Source organism: Alosa pseudoharengus, unplaced genomic scaffold (genome assembly GCF_046254945.1).
Source record: "Alosa pseudoharengus isolate Yale_2024_CS ecotype anadromous, Long Island Sound unplaced genomic scaffold, YU_APseudo_1.1 YU_APseudo_1.1_scf_14, whole genome shotgun sequence".
In the NCBI taxonomy this organism is placed as follows: domain Eukaryota; kingdom Metazoa; phylum Chordata; class Actinopteri; order Clupeiformes; family Clupeidae; genus Alosa; species Alosa pseudoharengus.
The window spans coordinates 33917136-33933371 of record NW_027468609.1 but is presented as its reverse complement, the minus strand read 5'-3'; the positions used below and the strand labels follow the sequence as shown (position 1 = coordinate 33933371).

The window sequence follows — 16236 nt, the reverse complement described above, 5'->3', positions numbered from 1 at the left end:
TCAGAAAGGGGTTGTCATTCCACGATTTGGAGGGAGTGACAGGGTCAGTTCCAGCCATAGACAGTGGTTCCAGCAGAGGTGGCAGGATGCAGACAGGCTTCACTGAGTCTCAAAAAGATTAGAAGTGTGCAACGTCAGCAAATCCAACAGGAGGCCTGCATACGATGCAGGAAATGCGTGAATATCATTATAATCATGTTGATTAATATAACAGTTAAATACAATTATTTGCCTACAATGTTTGTCTGCGTTACTTTTCTGAGATGTTATCTAAAGCAATTGATTGAAATGTTAAAAATATATAAGGTAGGCCTTGTTGCACCACAACTTTGGTGAAATGGTTAAAAGTAAAAAACACAACAGGTCGTTCACTTCATCTCTCATTTTATTGGTGCAGGAGTTCAAAAGCAAAAGTTACATCACATAGACAGTGACAGAATGTGTGTGTAGTTACTTTAGATTTACTTGGTAAACAGACAAGTAATTTTTTCAACAGTCAAGCAATGAGCGGGAGGAAATCAGCATTTGTATTACTTCTCTTTGGTGGGCCGAAGGGGGATAGGTAAGATATTCCCATGCACTTATTTTATATATATATATATATATATATATATACATGTAGAGCAATAACTTAATTTACAATTCTTATATAAAAGTGATACTGAGAGACCAGGTGGGGGGAATAAAGCCTTATTAGTAGGCCTACTGCTGATTTACGGGGTGGGCAATTCGATATTCATATTCCTTTATGCACAGTAGCAAATAGTATGAAAATACTTGTGAAATGAGCTCACTGTAGTGTATGTGTAGCGCTCTTATTTACCTGCCAGAGAGGTGATTGGACAAACTGTGGCATCTCTCTGTATCTACCAGCAATTTCAGATTATCACTGCATCATCCACTATGAGAAATGCTGCGCTTTCCGGTTCTCAATGAGTGTAATTGTATGCTTATTCTTATATGAAGCAAATGGAAAACAGCCATATGAATCCCAAGCTGGAATGGTCATGAATTGCACACTCTTCACAGTACAGTATGGCAGATGTAACAGAATGAGCGTATTGGAGTTTTAAAAATAGAGGAAATTTGCTTTTGCTGAAAAGAAAGGCAACACACTTGTCAACGAGTGCACCAAAATATAACTATAGTCTACCAGTCCACTGTACATATGAAAACAAAACAAAACAAAAAAAATACATAAAACTAACAACTGGCCTTTCAAATCAGAACAAACTGGACCATCTGGTTAACTTTGCAGTCATTAAATGAACCCTTGGGTATGACTCTTCATGGCTACTATAACCTCCCATGGTCAGCAAACAATGGTGATGCACAATTTACTTAATTTAGTTAAACACTAGTCGCACACAAACACACACAACCTTACACACACTCCAAAAATAAATCTATACTTCAATCAAGCACCCAACAATCCAAAAGTCGAGTATAAACCTTAGTTCTATAATTGTGCCCACCTTTTCATCAAAATAACAAAACAAAGCTAAAACACTACAGAACATTATTTATAGTGTACACATTTTTGCTTTTTTCTTCCATTTTCTTTTAAATCAAAAGGCACATTTAAACATCTTCCTTGATAGCTTAAATATTTTCCCTGTTAAGGTACAGAAAAAAACTCACAACAGCATAAGTTATAAGTTAAAATTAAATTCTACATCTAAAAAAAAAAAAAAAAAAACTCTACAGAGGGCTACTCTAAAATGCACTGGGAAAAGACTACATCTAAAACAACCTCTAGCAAGCCTATGCTAATAAAATGATTAAATGGCTGTTCCCATATATCATATTCCCCTGCCATGAACGCACACTATACGCAGTACTTTTCAATGGCAAAGCAGTGCAAGCTTTTCAGTTGAGGGGTTTGCTTTATACTTGCCAGACCAAAAAGCGTGTGTAATGAACCAAACACACAAAGCCTCCGAAAGCACCAATACACTGCTGACCCAAGGAGAACGAGGGCATCTCTAACCCACGCTGTTAATAAAACATTGCTGTTTTGAACCAAGCCTGAATAGTAAAGCTATTGCTACGTGAGACTAAGCCATCAGTGCAGCAAGTGAGAGATTGTCGAGTGACTTTGAAGAAATCCAGCTCATTCTCTGGACTCTGTCGCTCTGGTGCCATCACTGTATTTTCAGGTAATATTGCACAAATACTGAGATGTCCGTCAACTTCATTAGAGGTTCATAGAACACTAGCCCTAAGCAGAGGGGAACTGCTCAACTCAAATTGATCGTTCAAATAAGCAAATATTAAAACAATAATCAAATAATGCTTTCCCACTAGTTCCATTCAAATTGTTTTGAATAAAAGCCATATTGTTTAAAAGTCACACTACTACAAAGAACAAATGCAGTCTACAATTTCACCAACACACACAGGCAAACCTTAACTCTACACATTACATTCACAATGGATGATTATGGTGTTGATCATTTGACCACTCAGACAAAACAAAAAAGATCATATGGTCTTAACTTGGAACTAGACCTGAAAGATCCTTTTCAATAAATTGGAACGTAATTTACCACGTCTTAAAATAATCAGTGGGCCATCATCTGTGATTGGTTGTGATTCTCTAAAATGCAACAGGTCTTCAAATATTCCCTGCTACAGAATGGGGATATTCAGTCCTGTGGGCATGCAACATATATAGAGAAACAAAACTGGGGAATGTATCAGTCAGCTTTTTTCCCACCATGGCTCTTCATGAAACTTTGGTAATATGAACCAGGCGTCGATTCGATGAAAAGTTAAGCTTGTTAGGCTTAAATGAAACTAATGGAACAGCTGGGGCAACAACTGTCCTAAGGACATTCAGTTTTCTTATCTCCTGCTTTTCGGGTCCAAAACATTCAGAGGGTCTCTATATGCAAAAAATAAAGTATCATTAAATTAAAGTACTTTTAAATATTTAGAATTAATAATTGGTCCAATATTGGTTGGGGGTGGTCTTCCATTCATATTCATTGACCCTAAAACCCATCAAGGGATACATGGGAAAGTATATGGATGGTACTGAAACTTCTGGCTTTAGGCCAGCTTACTAAAATAGGAACTACAGGCGATTATGTTATCAGGATGGCAGATGACTGGAAAGTTAATAAAAATAGATGTGTGTAATCAACATGGCGTGTTCCCATCTGATCATGACCATCCAATATGCACTTCTAATGAAAACATGGATACTGCGCTTGAAAGAACCTTTCTTCACAGGAATACTCCAAGATGCCTTGCAAGGGTAATCCGTTTGTTTGTTTGGGCTGAGGTGGCAAGGCTAACTATAAGAGACTACGAGAGTGATATTGTGGGTCAATGTGAGAGATCAAGTCGGAGTTCAAAATGGGTGTTGTCACCAGCATGTCGCTCCGTATTCTGCTTCTGAAGTCTGTCTCCAGTTCAAGCCTGTGCCTGTGTGTTCTTCTCTGTGTCCAGCGAAGGGTGAGGTAAGCTGAGGCATGAACAGGACCCAACCTCCGGCTCCGCGGACACTCAACCCTTCTCATATCCACCGCTGCTGCTCCTCATTGACCTCTTGCGGCAGACAGCCATACTGAACGAACCTTCAGTCATCTCAACAGAGATCTGATGTACAGTCACTCAGCAGAGGCTTACAGAGTGCGAGAGAGAGAGGGAAAGAGAGAGAAAGAGAGAGAGAGAGAGAGAGAGAGAGAGAGAGAGAAAGACAGAGGTTTCTTGTCCAGGCTGCTTGCTGTGAGCTTACGTAGCAGGGTTGTTTATACACACAAGCCAGACTGCAGAGCGGTGAGACGGCGTTCTATACACTGCTTACCTGCAGAGACACACAAAACACATTCAGTCAGTCATCATGAGCAAGGAGACATGAAGATCAAGTAGATCGTTCAATAGTTCTCACATTCAAACTAAACTGAACTGAAACCCCCACAAACTACAGCTTCATCCCTTGAATTCACAAGTGTGTGTACGTGTTCATGCCACTCACACTTGCTAAGGCTGAGGATGTCGGCCTGTTCTGTGAGGAGCATGGAGAGGCCCTCCATCAACAGCAAGGCTTTATGGTAGCGCTGCGCAGACAGCTCCCCCTGGTGGAACATCTCATCCAGTGCAGCTGTCTGAACCTACACAGCAGCACAGAGAAAGGGTTCACTTTTTTACAGATTCAAATGTTTTTTCATCTAAATGGCATGAAATACATAAAACAACCAACCCAAAAAAACAACAACAACCAACCCAAAAATACAAACAAACAAAGTCAGACAGTCAAACAGAAGGAGCAGAAGAGGGGCATGTGAGCAAGAAAAGATAAGGAGCTAAAGCCCACCATCTGTACGGTGTGGCTAAAGAGCAGCCTCTCAGCGGTGATGGTGTTGATGTGGTCCATGAGGCGGTGTTTGCGGGAGAAGAAGCGCTCCAGGCGAGCGCTGAGGGAGCGACAGGACATCACACTGGACTTGTAGAGGTCATTCAGTCTTCTGACCACTGCAGCCACACACACACACACACACACACACATTACAACAAGCAAAAATACTGATCCCAGCACAGTTAAATGTTACCCAAATTGGCGCATGGATTCTGATATTATATTTACAGATTGGTTTCAGGCCTCCTTCATATGTGGAAATAACTCAGATATGAATGGGATATGTGCCAATGCGACTAGTCTAAACAGGCAGATCGGATATCCCCCGTCATTTTCAACTTGAAAAATGGCCACAATCTTTTACCTTTTCACATTTACATTACATACAATGTTGCTTTCAGTTTCATGTAAAAACACAACTGGCAGAACGATGTAATTAGATTGAAAACAGAGATGGAAAAGCTGCAATAAAAGTGGTAGGCTCTCCTCTTTCTTTTTCGATTTAAAATAAAACCGATAGTCTATTTTGCAGACTTCTCAAGATACTTTGGAAACGAAAGTAAACAACTAGCCACTGAATTCTGGTGCCATGTGGATTGTAAAGTGTTATTCAAATTAGTGAACCATGTAAACACAAATATCTGATATGGGCCACTCTCAAACGTAGATGTAAACAGCCAGTCCCCCCCCCCAAAAAAAAACAGGATTTAGGCAGGAAATCCGAACTGTGCACCAAGGCCTGCCAGTGTAAATGCAGCCGTAAACAGTATTCACTATCACTATCTCTGCATTCTGTTCTGTTGTCTGCAGCCTTATGCTATCTATATTCAACCCATAATATCAACGTGCAAAAATGATTTTAGAAGTTATTAGATTATTAGCTTAACTAATTGCATGTCTAACCCTCTGCATGTTGAGTATATTCATTAATAATAAAAACATGACAAACATTGAATTCACTGCCATGGTATAATTTGCAGTTGGAGTTGAACATGCTGCGTTTTATTTGAACCCCATGATACCACGGCAGTCTCTATGAGGGCATGTGTAAATGGATGCGGTGGATGTCCTCACCCTGCTTGACAGTGCTGGAGGGGTACAGCTTGCCCTCTTTGATTCCCTCCATGGCCGAGTGCAGCGCAGAGGAGAGCAGTTCAGCAGTCTTCATGTACAACACAAGCTGCTCTGCATAACTAAACCACACACACACCCACACACTAAATTCTATTATACAGTATTACTACAGTTTGCATAGACACATATATGTAGTTTGCATAGAGTAACATCGCGTTCTGCTCCAATTACACATGACTGAGAAGGGACGCTTTTATGATTGATATCCAAGCCTGTAACACCATAATTGGCTGCACTCCAGGTATAATTTGCTCAAAATTTGCCTGTAATCCCTGCCTAAGAGGCTTTGTGATAAGAACACAGCATAATGTTTGAACTGCAATGTTGTCATAACTTCTTTGCCTGTGCCTGCTGATTAGTTGGATCAAATCCATATATGGTTTAACAGTGAACAGTAAGTTTCTTGGTGTTTTATGCCCCCAACGTTGTCTTGAAGGCAGCGCTGCCTGGAAGGCACTAGGGTTAGGCATGGGTTAAGGTTAGGGTTGGGGTTAGGTTTAGGATTAGGTGCCTTTTAGTCAGCGGTGGCAGTGGTGCCTGGAAGACAACGTTGGGGCATAAAACACCATCGAGCAAACAGTAAACACATCACATCACTGGGTTCCATACAAGTCCATATGACTGTTCTGAGTGTGGAGGGAAGGTGGTGCTCACCTCCACTCGCGGCTGAGGGAGCTGATCTGGTCGGCCACCATGCTCTGCTGCTGCAGCAGGGTGGAGCAGGAGGGGTCCCTGGGCTCTCCGCCGTGCTCCTGCTCCTGGTCCCGGTCACCTCCCCGGCTCCCCGCCACCTCCACCATGCAGCGGGCAAACTCCAGTGTGAAGCGCAAATGCCGCAAGGTGTCTGTGTGCTCCTGCTGCTCACCGGGAAGAACGGAGAGAGAGAGAGAGAGAGAGAGAGAGAGAGAGGGGGGGGGGGGGAAGAGATGGAAATGGGTTCACACACATCCACAAGCACGCTCAAACACTCAAACAGTCCAGAGATGACTAAGGTATTGTTAAAGAGCATCCTGTCACTAAAACTGCTGTACAAACGGAATCACAGTAGAGGCGCAGAGAGAAACGGCAGAGCAAGGCGCCATGAATAACAACTGGCAATGAATGAAAGGGAAACAAACTCCAACCTAAAAGAAAAAAAAAAAAAAACATTCCCAGGACTGACTAGAGTGATCATATGACTCAAATCAGATTTGTGTGTGTCCTCTGAGAGCCAGACAGCATCTGTATTTATTTACCTCCATTAGTGTCTCCTCTGGTAGCTCTGGTGCTTCAAACGTGACTGCTCCCTCCAGATTGGCCGAGATGGGATCTGTGAAGCCATACCGGGGACTGGATGAGCACTCAAAACCTTCCATGCAGATACCGGTTGGATGGTACCGGCTAGTGAAGGACCCAGCCGGACTGATGGAACTTGAGGATCCTGCAAAGACAAAGAGGACACAATATCAGGAATGGTACAATATCAGAACCTTTGCCCCATTGCTTTATGTTTTGCTCTACACAATTAATTAATTCAGGTTGTTTGTTTGTTTGTTTAATTTAAGACCATCTCAGCAACTAAGGCTATTTAATGGCCAGAGCATTGTGTGTTAGAGAAGCTTAAATATGTTTTTTCTATGCTAGTAAGATAATTAATTCAGGTACACACTACTCTTTTTGAATAAACTGAATAAAGTGCACACATGACAGAGGGAGGTATTTACCGGAGAACCTCCTAGTCCGAGAGGGTTGAGGGGGTGTGCTGCCACTTGGTGGAGAGCCAACAGTGAAGACCACCCTGGCTGGACTGCCTGAGCCCACCACCATAGTGCCTCCAGCAGATGGCGCTAAAGAGACAGAGACACAGCTGTGGTTAGAGATTACTGTGGGCAAGGCGTGTTGCTCACCAGACCGATGGTGCCATTGGTTGCTCATCCAAAACCAGCCTTTCATGTTTACGTCTGGTATGAAAATGCTGTTGTGGTTCCGGATACACTTAAACTGAAAAAAAAAAACACCACACCTGTGATAAAAGGAAACGGCAGACAGTGGAGCAGTGGCCATATTCAGTTCAACACTTATGAAAAAGAAAGTTGAATTCACCTCAAAAGTAAACTTTTTATACCAGGCCTTTTTTTTTCACTTGTGTGCACAGTCTCCAGGAGACATCGATCACCTATGGTGCACTGTGTTCCCGTCAACTGTTCCTAACTGTTGTCCCAGTTTTTCCACAGGGAACAAGAGGAACACCTGCGCCATCACTGCACCAATGAACCCACCTGCTGACCCATTTAGATATGCAATCTCCTGTGGATGGAGCCCTCCAAGCAAACTCCCCCAATAAAAGCAAGCTACTGTTTTACAAAAAAAAGTGTTGATATGCGAAGAAAACAGCTCACTGTTTGACACTGTTGGCACAACCCTGTGACGGAGAGGTGTGCCCTGGAAGTGACCGCATCTCAGTGCTGAGAAGATAGATAGATGATAGATAGATAGATACTTTATTGATCCCCAAGGGGAAATTCAAGAATGGACTCACCCTACAGACAACGGTCACACGCTCAACTACTTTGAACTTACACTAACGCCATTGTCAACATCTTCCTTACCTGGCACAAACAAACTATACGCTGGCTACAACAGACAGAGGAACAGGGGGAGGGGAGCCACACCCTGTTCCAGCTTAGACCTAAGGCTGTTCAACACCGAAGAATCCCCTTTCATGACTGGCCAGGCAGTAACAAAATCCAAGCTGGAAATTTCCTGATGAGAATCGTGTTTGGCAGGCGACATGATAACAACAGACACGGCCTTTGAACCTGAACCTTGAAGCAGGGCACATTTAAAACTGGGATGCATGGCCTGTTTGCAGTGACGCAGTTCATTGTACACGTGATGCACAAAATTATGTGGGGGTGAACGAGTTCATCTGAAACATACGAGTGTCTTTAGTGCGTAAATGTTTAAATGTTGCTCAGCAACTAGCTGTGCACAAATAGCAGCATTAACATGTCTACTTGGTGTTCACTTCTACCTAATGTGATTTTGCTTAAAATGTCCATTTAAGGCATATGGAATCTCAGCTAATAAATTTGTCCTTGGATGAAAAATACTGAGAACATTTACTCAGCCAAGTTAACCATGAACATTCTAGCTTTTACTTTTAACTGTACTATTCTGACTACATTACAATTTTTAGATTACTCCTGGTTGTTGTTCAGCATTTTGGGTTGAAGTGGTTTCATGTACAGTGGAAAGCAGTATCGCTCTGGTATTTGTACTGAACAAATTCAGAACTGATACTGATGAATGAGCAAGTGTTTGAGTGAGTGAGTGATGAGGTGAGAGAACACTTTTGGGGGGCTGACCTGTAATGTCTATAGCTCTGTTGTCAGTGCTGAGGTTTTCCGAGCTCCCTCTGTCCCCCAGTGGTCCTCCAAACGCCGCCATCAACAACATGTCCGACAGGCGACCAGCGCTCTGCGACCTACAGGGAAGACAGGAATAGAGAGACATGATTTATTGAGAATAATAGACCACTCATAAAAATAGCCTCCTTCCCCATTTCCTTACTGCTTCCCTGTCGCCGACCACACCTCCTTCACCGCATACAGTGCACTCATGCTCTGAATGTCTTCTCAGGGCTTTAATAATGGACGTCATGAAATGCAATTACCTCCCGAATCCTCGGCCCTCCTCTGCTCTGTCCAGCAGACTGCTGGGTCCCGCGTCCCCCTGGGCCTGCCTGTTGCTGGGCGACGCCATGATGAGGCCCTGCTGCGCCAGGAAAGTGACCATGTTGGGGGAGCTGGGTGGCCTGGGGAACTCAAACGGGGGCATGGCCTGGAGAGAGAGTTTGGCTCAGATGAATTTCATTTCACTTTGAGTTCACAGACACTTTTGCTACACACATTTTAAGGTAAACGACTTTCATAGAATGCTTTCTCAAATAGAGAGAGTTTAACCCAGAACCTAAACCTACAAAAGAGCAAGGAATGCTCAGTGTGGGTGCATATTTGTCTAATTCATTCATGTAATATCAGATAACTACTGATAAATGCATTTGCTTTGTGGAGCTGTCTAGCACACCCTGGGTTTACCACAGAGGAAGATAACGATAAAGATAAGTAAAGAGCTTTATTACACTGTGGCTGCCTGGACATATTTCACATAGTCACATTTTTAAGGCTAACACTGGCTTTAATATGTGTGTCACTTTAAGAACATGAGCATGCCTGCCAGCTCTCTTTTCACCCTAGACACATTTTGGTAGAGCTATTACTCCCACAATACAACTCATAATATGGAACCCATGAACTCACACAACGAATTGACAGAGTAAGCCAACACAACCCACTCACACAGCACAGGTCTCTTTTGCATTGAAACACAATAGACACTCAACACAATAGACACTCAACATAACATGTACAGTCTCTAGGGGTGGGCGATATGGACAAAAAGTAATATCTCGATATTTTTTGTGATTTTGACGATAACGATAATAAGTCGATATCCTTTAAAAATTTGTTTTTGTTAAAGTCACTCATTATTTAGGAATAGCATCATTACAATAATAACCTAACCTGTGACTTTTTAACCAAATCAACCAATGCATTGTCACTCTGACAAATTTCCAATTCTACCCCCACTTGTGTGTATGGCAATGACATGGTCTAGCCAGCTACATTAGAGAAGATGAATAGGCCTAACAGTTTCCCAAAAGAAAGTCTGAAGCTGAAGTTCCTTTCAAACCTTTCACTGTAAAACTAAGCAGACCAACAGAGTACATCTCAGTTATTTCCTTCGATGTTTAGTTTAAGAGCAATCATGTAGGCTAGCATTCCAAGTTACAGAATAGAAACTAATGCGTTAGCTTTTGGCTAATGTATATGAGAAATCCCATAGAGATGCTAACGGTTAGCATAATCGGTAACCGTAGATATTTAGAGTGAACTTCAGTCCATTTACAAAAGAGTTACATGAGAATAGTTCTTTGTTTACAGCTGACTATTAAAATACTCAAAGGCTAATGTTTTCTTTCCATATAATACCGTGTAGGAAAAAACGTGACTCTCATCAATGCTACTTGAACAGAAGTAGCCGCATAAAATCTCAAGTAGGCTACTCTTGCTGCACAAAATAAACATTAGGCATGCCTGTGTGTGACAATGTTGTGACCCACTAGTGATCACGTGACACTTGCTCTGCTGCAGCCAGGGGCTTCTCCCGCATACACCTCCTGGGAATGTATGAGTCTTCAGTGCGTGATTTCGAGTGTTTTTCCCTCATAAGTAATTTAAATACTCGATAATGTCAATTTGCACATCGTTAAAACAACAATCACGATATTATCGCAGACGATATATATCGCCCACCCCTAACAGTCTCCCTCTCCGTTTCATTCTCCCGGTCACACACACACACACACACACACACACAAGATGACAGTTTCACATAGCCAGCTAGCGTGAGAGTCTCACCCGGGAGGGGGAGCCCAGGATGGTGGGCAGGGGGCTTCTCTGCATGAGCTCGCTGAGGCGGGGGGAGGAGTGAAGGGGCCGCAGGGCCATCATACCCCCCTGAGGGGCCACCACCGGGTCCGAGTACTGCTTACGGATCTTCTGACGGGCGCCGTTCCCCACCTCCAGGAGACAGGGGGCGCTGTGCAGCCTGGTGCCCAGACCCTTGGGTTGGTGCTGAGGCTGAAACCTGCCGTCTAAGCCTGGGGGAACCAGGAGACAAGTAAAGGAGTTTTATTTTATCCATGCTAATGGTGTTCCTCATCTACACCACTTACACACAGTGTTTCCACTGGGACATAAACTGATTATAGAAACAGATTTATCTGCCATAAAGCCAGCCATCCTGGTGGTCACTTGACCTCACACACTATAAAATATTTCATGACAAGTGCTTCACATTGTCTCTAAACAGCTTACATAAAAACAAGACCTTGCACCCAAACATAGTGTTTAGGCAATAACACCGTCTCACATCTGAAGGTGAAGTAAAAAGACAAAGACTGAAGAGACTTGCAGCCAGGTGTGTATGTGTGTGTGTGTTTTTTTTTCCAGGCTTACAGCCAATTATTCAGTCTGTAGGAAAGCACAGTCAGCGGCCGCTGGCATTTCTGGAGGCTATCGTCTATGTTGACAAATTGGGCTCGGTGATGTTATTTCACATTAAACCTCTAAAGCTAAAAATGGGATCACACAGAGCGGAGCCCGGAGGGTAGGTGGCTGCTTTTCCGCTCCGCTGTTGTTTTTCAGCTGTTTTTTTTTTACGGAAGATCAAGCCTATTTGCATTTGTGATACATGCAAATGAAAATATTTTCCTGTCCTGCATACAACTGTTTTACACACTTTATTCTGTGCACTTCAAAGTACTTTAAAGGTGTTTGTGTACTTTTGTGCCCTTACAAATGACACTGCTTTGTGGCACTGGCTGTTTCACTTCCTTACTGTTTCACCACTGAGGATACAGGGTGTTTGAACTTCCTTCGGTTGTGACAACGTGGAGAGAATAATAGGGATTCTTACCGCTGCTCTGTGCCCCCAACTGACCCAAATCTGTGCCCAGTCGGTCAGTCTGCCCGGGCATCTCCGGAATAGTGCCCACTAGAGAACAAGAGAGATACAAGGGGGGGAAAAAACCTCCCTTTAGAAATGAGACAAAATAGAAACCAAGGCAACATCAGCAAAGCAGAGATGCTATTCCTAAGAGGACTAGATTTGCCTCATTGCACTATATATGACAAAAAAAGAGAAAAAGGGTGACCATAGAGGATTTGTGAGAGGGTAAAAAAGAGAATAAAAATACCCGTCTTTCCTATTTCTTTTTCTTAGAGGAAAAGAAGACAGTCAATAGCAAGTTTCATAATCCCTAACTAATAATGGCGTGCCCAGTTACAAGGCTCATGATGTGGAATGTTGGCCTGAGAGCTCGTACCCTGGGGCGAGAGCTGGAAGGGTTTGGGGGCCCCGGCGGAGAGTCTCCGGGAGCTAAGGGCCGAGCCGTAGGCCCCTGCGTGGGGTGGAGACGGACCGGTCCTCCCGTAGGCCCCTGAGTGGGGCGGAGACGGACCGGTCCTCCCGTAGGCTAGCGAGCTGCCACTGCTGCAGCGACGCACTGGCGGTGCCAACCTGAGAGACGGGCATCAAACACACACAGGGTTAAAGGAAGAGAATCGCAAATGCTCAAGCAGTTGTGTGGAGAGACAAGGAAAGTGAACTGTATGGTACTAGGGCTGTTTACATGAATAATCTATGTGTGCGTGCCAATAGTTTCTTCCCATGTACTGGAAGCACTAAAAATGGCAGATGTTCAGACACAACAAAATGCATGGTGTATCAAGGAGAAGGGCTTTGCATGAGAATGTTCTTCAGAAAAAACAAAAAAGTAAGAGAGAGTGAAAGAGAGAGAGGGAGAGGGACAGGTGGTTTGCCCATTTGTGAAGCACAGAGAGAAAGACAGAAAGGTGGCAAGACAAGGAGAGACAGAGAGGAGAGTGTTCACACAGACCTGGGGGAACTGTCTTGGCTGGGGGACTGGAGGTTCTGCTCCATGCGCTGGTAGTTGTGAATCTGAGTGGGGACTGGAATGGGCACCGACTGGCCATAGTTACCATAGTTACTCGCCAAGCATTCGCTGAGCCTGCTGAGAAAGAGAGTGGCAGAGAGAAGAAGAGAGAGTATTCAGCATTCAATCGATGAATGAGAGTGAGAGAGGGAGTTTGGGGGAGGGAAAAAAACAGAGAGAGACCCGACACAACATTGTGAACAAGAAGAGTTACAGACAAAGAATAAAACACAAAGAAACAAATAAACACAGAAAAAGACAGAGTCGAGACAAGGCAGACAAAGAAAAAACAGATAAACGAATAGAAAGAGCGAGGGATAGAGACAGAGAGGGTTCTGTGAGAGACCTGTGAGTAAGTGACAGACAGTGGGTGATGGGGGGGGGGGGGATAAAAAACACATCGCTGCTCTTCATCCACTCTCACTCTGTAATCCTCTTGTAATCAGTGTCAAAAACCACTGCCACTGGACGACCACGAGTGCAAAGAGCGTTCAGGCTAAACCCGCAGGAAGGCACCACTAACATGTTCAAATTCACCTAACACAAAGCAGAAATGAAAGTTCAATATGATGGGGATGTGAAAGAAAAGGCTGATTTATAGGTTATTGTTTTATTGACAATGCCTTCCTTCTATAAACTGGCAGCTGATGGTTTTACAGAGTAACAACTGAGATTCAGCTCCTTTTCTTCTTAAGCTTGAAGACTACGAGGTCAGTTATCCAGTACTTACACTGATCCCCCCTGAACCTCAGTAAACGCACACACTCTTACACACACTCTTACACACACACACACACACACACTTACCCAGAGGGTGCAGGCGAGCCACTGTAGGAGGGGGACCGGGGCGGTGTCTTGCTTTGACTGCCCACACCACCAGAGGCCAGCAGAGAGCTCCTGAAGACAAATGGTTGCTAGGGTTACCGTACGGGTGGTCACAGCCACGAATCCATGGCTACCATCATAGTACTGTTAATCAGCACGTTTACAGTTTCACCCAGCCGCCACACTGGGTCATGCAGTGATTAAGCATGGCTCCAACGAACAACCACTACAGAGAGCTTAGTGGTCCAGTGGTTTTCTGACCTCATTCTGACCTAGTTACATTTTCTGTATCTACATCAGTAACAGAGATTCTAGAGCAGAGCTCTTCTCTGTTCTAGAATCTTTGATCAGTACACTCTTACCATAATAATGGCATGGCCCAAACACTACAACTATGTTAAGTTTAGCACAAACATACAGTGCAATGGGCTCTGTGGTGATTGTGGAAACTTGAGCAGGACAGAGTGCTGTAAGGCTGATTGTTCTGCTTACCCACTGTACATGAGGCTGTCCTGCATCACTTTACTGCTGGGGATCTCACCGGCCAAGTCACCTGAAAAGAAAGGAGTGAGAAAGAGAAAGAGGATGGAGAAAGAGCGAATAGAGAAAGAGCGAATAAAAGATGGTGAGTAAGTGTGAAAACAATCCCACGATTCCCCCCAAATGGCTACAGTAACGTCCCAATGTCCTTGCTCAGTCTGCGGTGGGTCTTACTGGCAAAGTGAGCTGGCACGATGACAAAGTCGTCTGTGTCACAAGATGAGTTCTTGCTGCTGCCGCCGCCACCGCCGCCTCCTCCCGAGTCCTTCAGCAGGGAGCCGGGAGACTCCTGGGTGGGAGAGGGCAGGGGCTTTGCACGGAGCTGCTGAATCTCTGCCAAGGACTGCTGCAAACACACAGAGAGCGAAGAACTCGATTTAATACACACCTGTCCTGATCACAGGGCAGTCAAACTAAGAAGGGCAAAGAACATAACATTAGCATGAGAGATAGAAATGACCTGACATTTTAGAAAAAAAAAAATAGAAATAGAAATGACCTGACATTTCAGGAAAAAAACCAGTGTCACAGTTAAGAAATTTGGAAAGCCACGTTGTAGACCTTAAACCACGATTTTCAAACGGATTTTTTTCTTGTGTGAGTAACACACAGATATGTATGGGCAACTCCGATATCTGTTTTATTAGACCATGCGGGTGTGAGTGAACGTGTGTGTGAGACAGACGTTCAGGGTGCAGAGCTTATCTCACTGTTAACCTCTTCAGCAGACTCTGATTGAACTTCACTAAACAAATACTGATGCATGGACACAGACACACATAACCTCCTTAGTGTGACTACCTAGCACCCACCCCTCACACACAAACACATTCTATTTCATTATGTTACCATATGAAACTGAAACAATGACACTGTAACATGTACTCCACCTGACACAGACACACAGACACAGACACAAACACACACACACACACACACACACACACAGACACACAGACACACACAGAGACACACACAAACACAGAGACACACACAAACACACACAGACACAGACACACACACACACACTAAACTTACTGGTGGTGAGGCAAGGTGTGATGTGGATGAACTACTGCAGGAGCTGGCTGAGGCAGAGTTGGGAAAGCACTGGAGTGTCACTGGGGTTGCTGTCAACACAGGACATTAAGCCTTTAAAATATCCTCAGGACTACAGCAAAGACTTTAGAGCATGGGACAAGCTGCTTGAAATATAGACAAAAATGGACACTCACACTTCTTCATAGTTGAGCTTGCTTCCAGGAAAGGGTGTCGGAAGAACTCATCTAAATAAAGAGAAATGAATGTTGAAGGCATGTTTTTCTTTCATCAAAGAACGTTGTCATTTGTGATTTAATAGACCTTATCATTAACTCTACATGTCGTGTTAGCATAATAGAAAATAATTGATTCTGGCACACATTCCAGGATACAGTGTACCAGGTCACTTGAGCCAGCTATAAAATAATAAAAATGACGGAACGAGAAATGGGTCGGTCTGACAGGGAAATGGGTCAGTATGGGGCTTTGTGTCCACGGGGCAAACAGGTGGTTTGTGAACGCAGACTGACCAAAGTCCATGCGGTCTTTATGGTTCCGCTGCAGCAGGCCGAGGAGCAGCTGCCTGAGGTGGCTGGAGGTTTCTCTGGGAATGCTGGAGAAGATAAAGGCACATACAGGAGGAGGAAGGGGGGATGAAGAGAGGAGTGAGAGAAGAAAGACCGGTATTAGCAAGAGAAAGGCATCAGAATGATTTGTATTAGCTACAACAACACTGTGAGAGGTTATAGAAGAAACCCCAGGGGTCAGTTCA

At 43.9% G+C, this 16236-nt stretch overlaps 1 protein-coding gene across 4 annotated transcripts in view; it reads right to left on the bottom strand.

The window, feature by feature from the left end:
- Positions 1 to 367: 367 nt before the first annotated feature.
- The window catches only part of ulk1b (unc-51 like autophagy activating kinase 1), a 30685-nt gene continuing 14816 nt past the window's right edge, over positions 368 to 16236 (bottom strand). For 3 of the 4 annotated variants that reach the window (XM_076284756.1, XM_076284759.1, XM_076284758.1), the window contains 19 exons: positions 15995 to 16077; positions 15659 to 15709; positions 15465 to 15553; positions 14601 to 14772; positions 14379 to 14439; positions 13869 to 13958; positions 13005 to 13139; positions 12432 to 12625; positions 12023 to 12100; positions 10963 to 11204; positions 9156 to 9322; positions 8848 to 8966; positions 7204 to 7326; positions 6736 to 6920; positions 6155 to 6357; positions 5441 to 5559; positions 4325 to 4482; positions 3986 to 4121; positions 368 to 3814 (listed from right to left, as the gene is read on the bottom strand). In XM_076284756.1, the coding sequence (XP_076140871.1) occupies positions 3759 to 3814; positions 3986 to 4121; positions 4325 to 4482; positions 5441 to 5559; positions 6155 to 6357; positions 6736 to 6920; positions 7204 to 7326; positions 8848 to 8966; positions 9156 to 9322; positions 10963 to 11204; positions 12023 to 12100; positions 12432 to 12625; positions 13005 to 13139; positions 13869 to 13958; positions 14379 to 14439; positions 14601 to 14772; positions 15465 to 15553; positions 15659 to 15709; positions 15995 to 16077 (2461 nt within the window). In that variant the 3' untranslated portion in view covers positions 368 to 3758. The remainder of the gene's footprint in view (positions 3815 to 3985; positions 4122 to 4324; positions 4483 to 5440; positions 5560 to 6154; positions 6358 to 6735; positions 6921 to 7203; positions 7327 to 8847; positions 8967 to 9155; positions 9323 to 10962; positions 11205 to 12022; positions 12101 to 12431; positions 12626 to 13004; positions 13140 to 13868; positions 13959 to 14378; positions 14440 to 14600; positions 14773 to 15464; positions 15554 to 15658; positions 15710 to 15994; positions 16078 to 16236) is intronic. The other variant, XM_076284757.1, reaches the window with a different exon arrangement.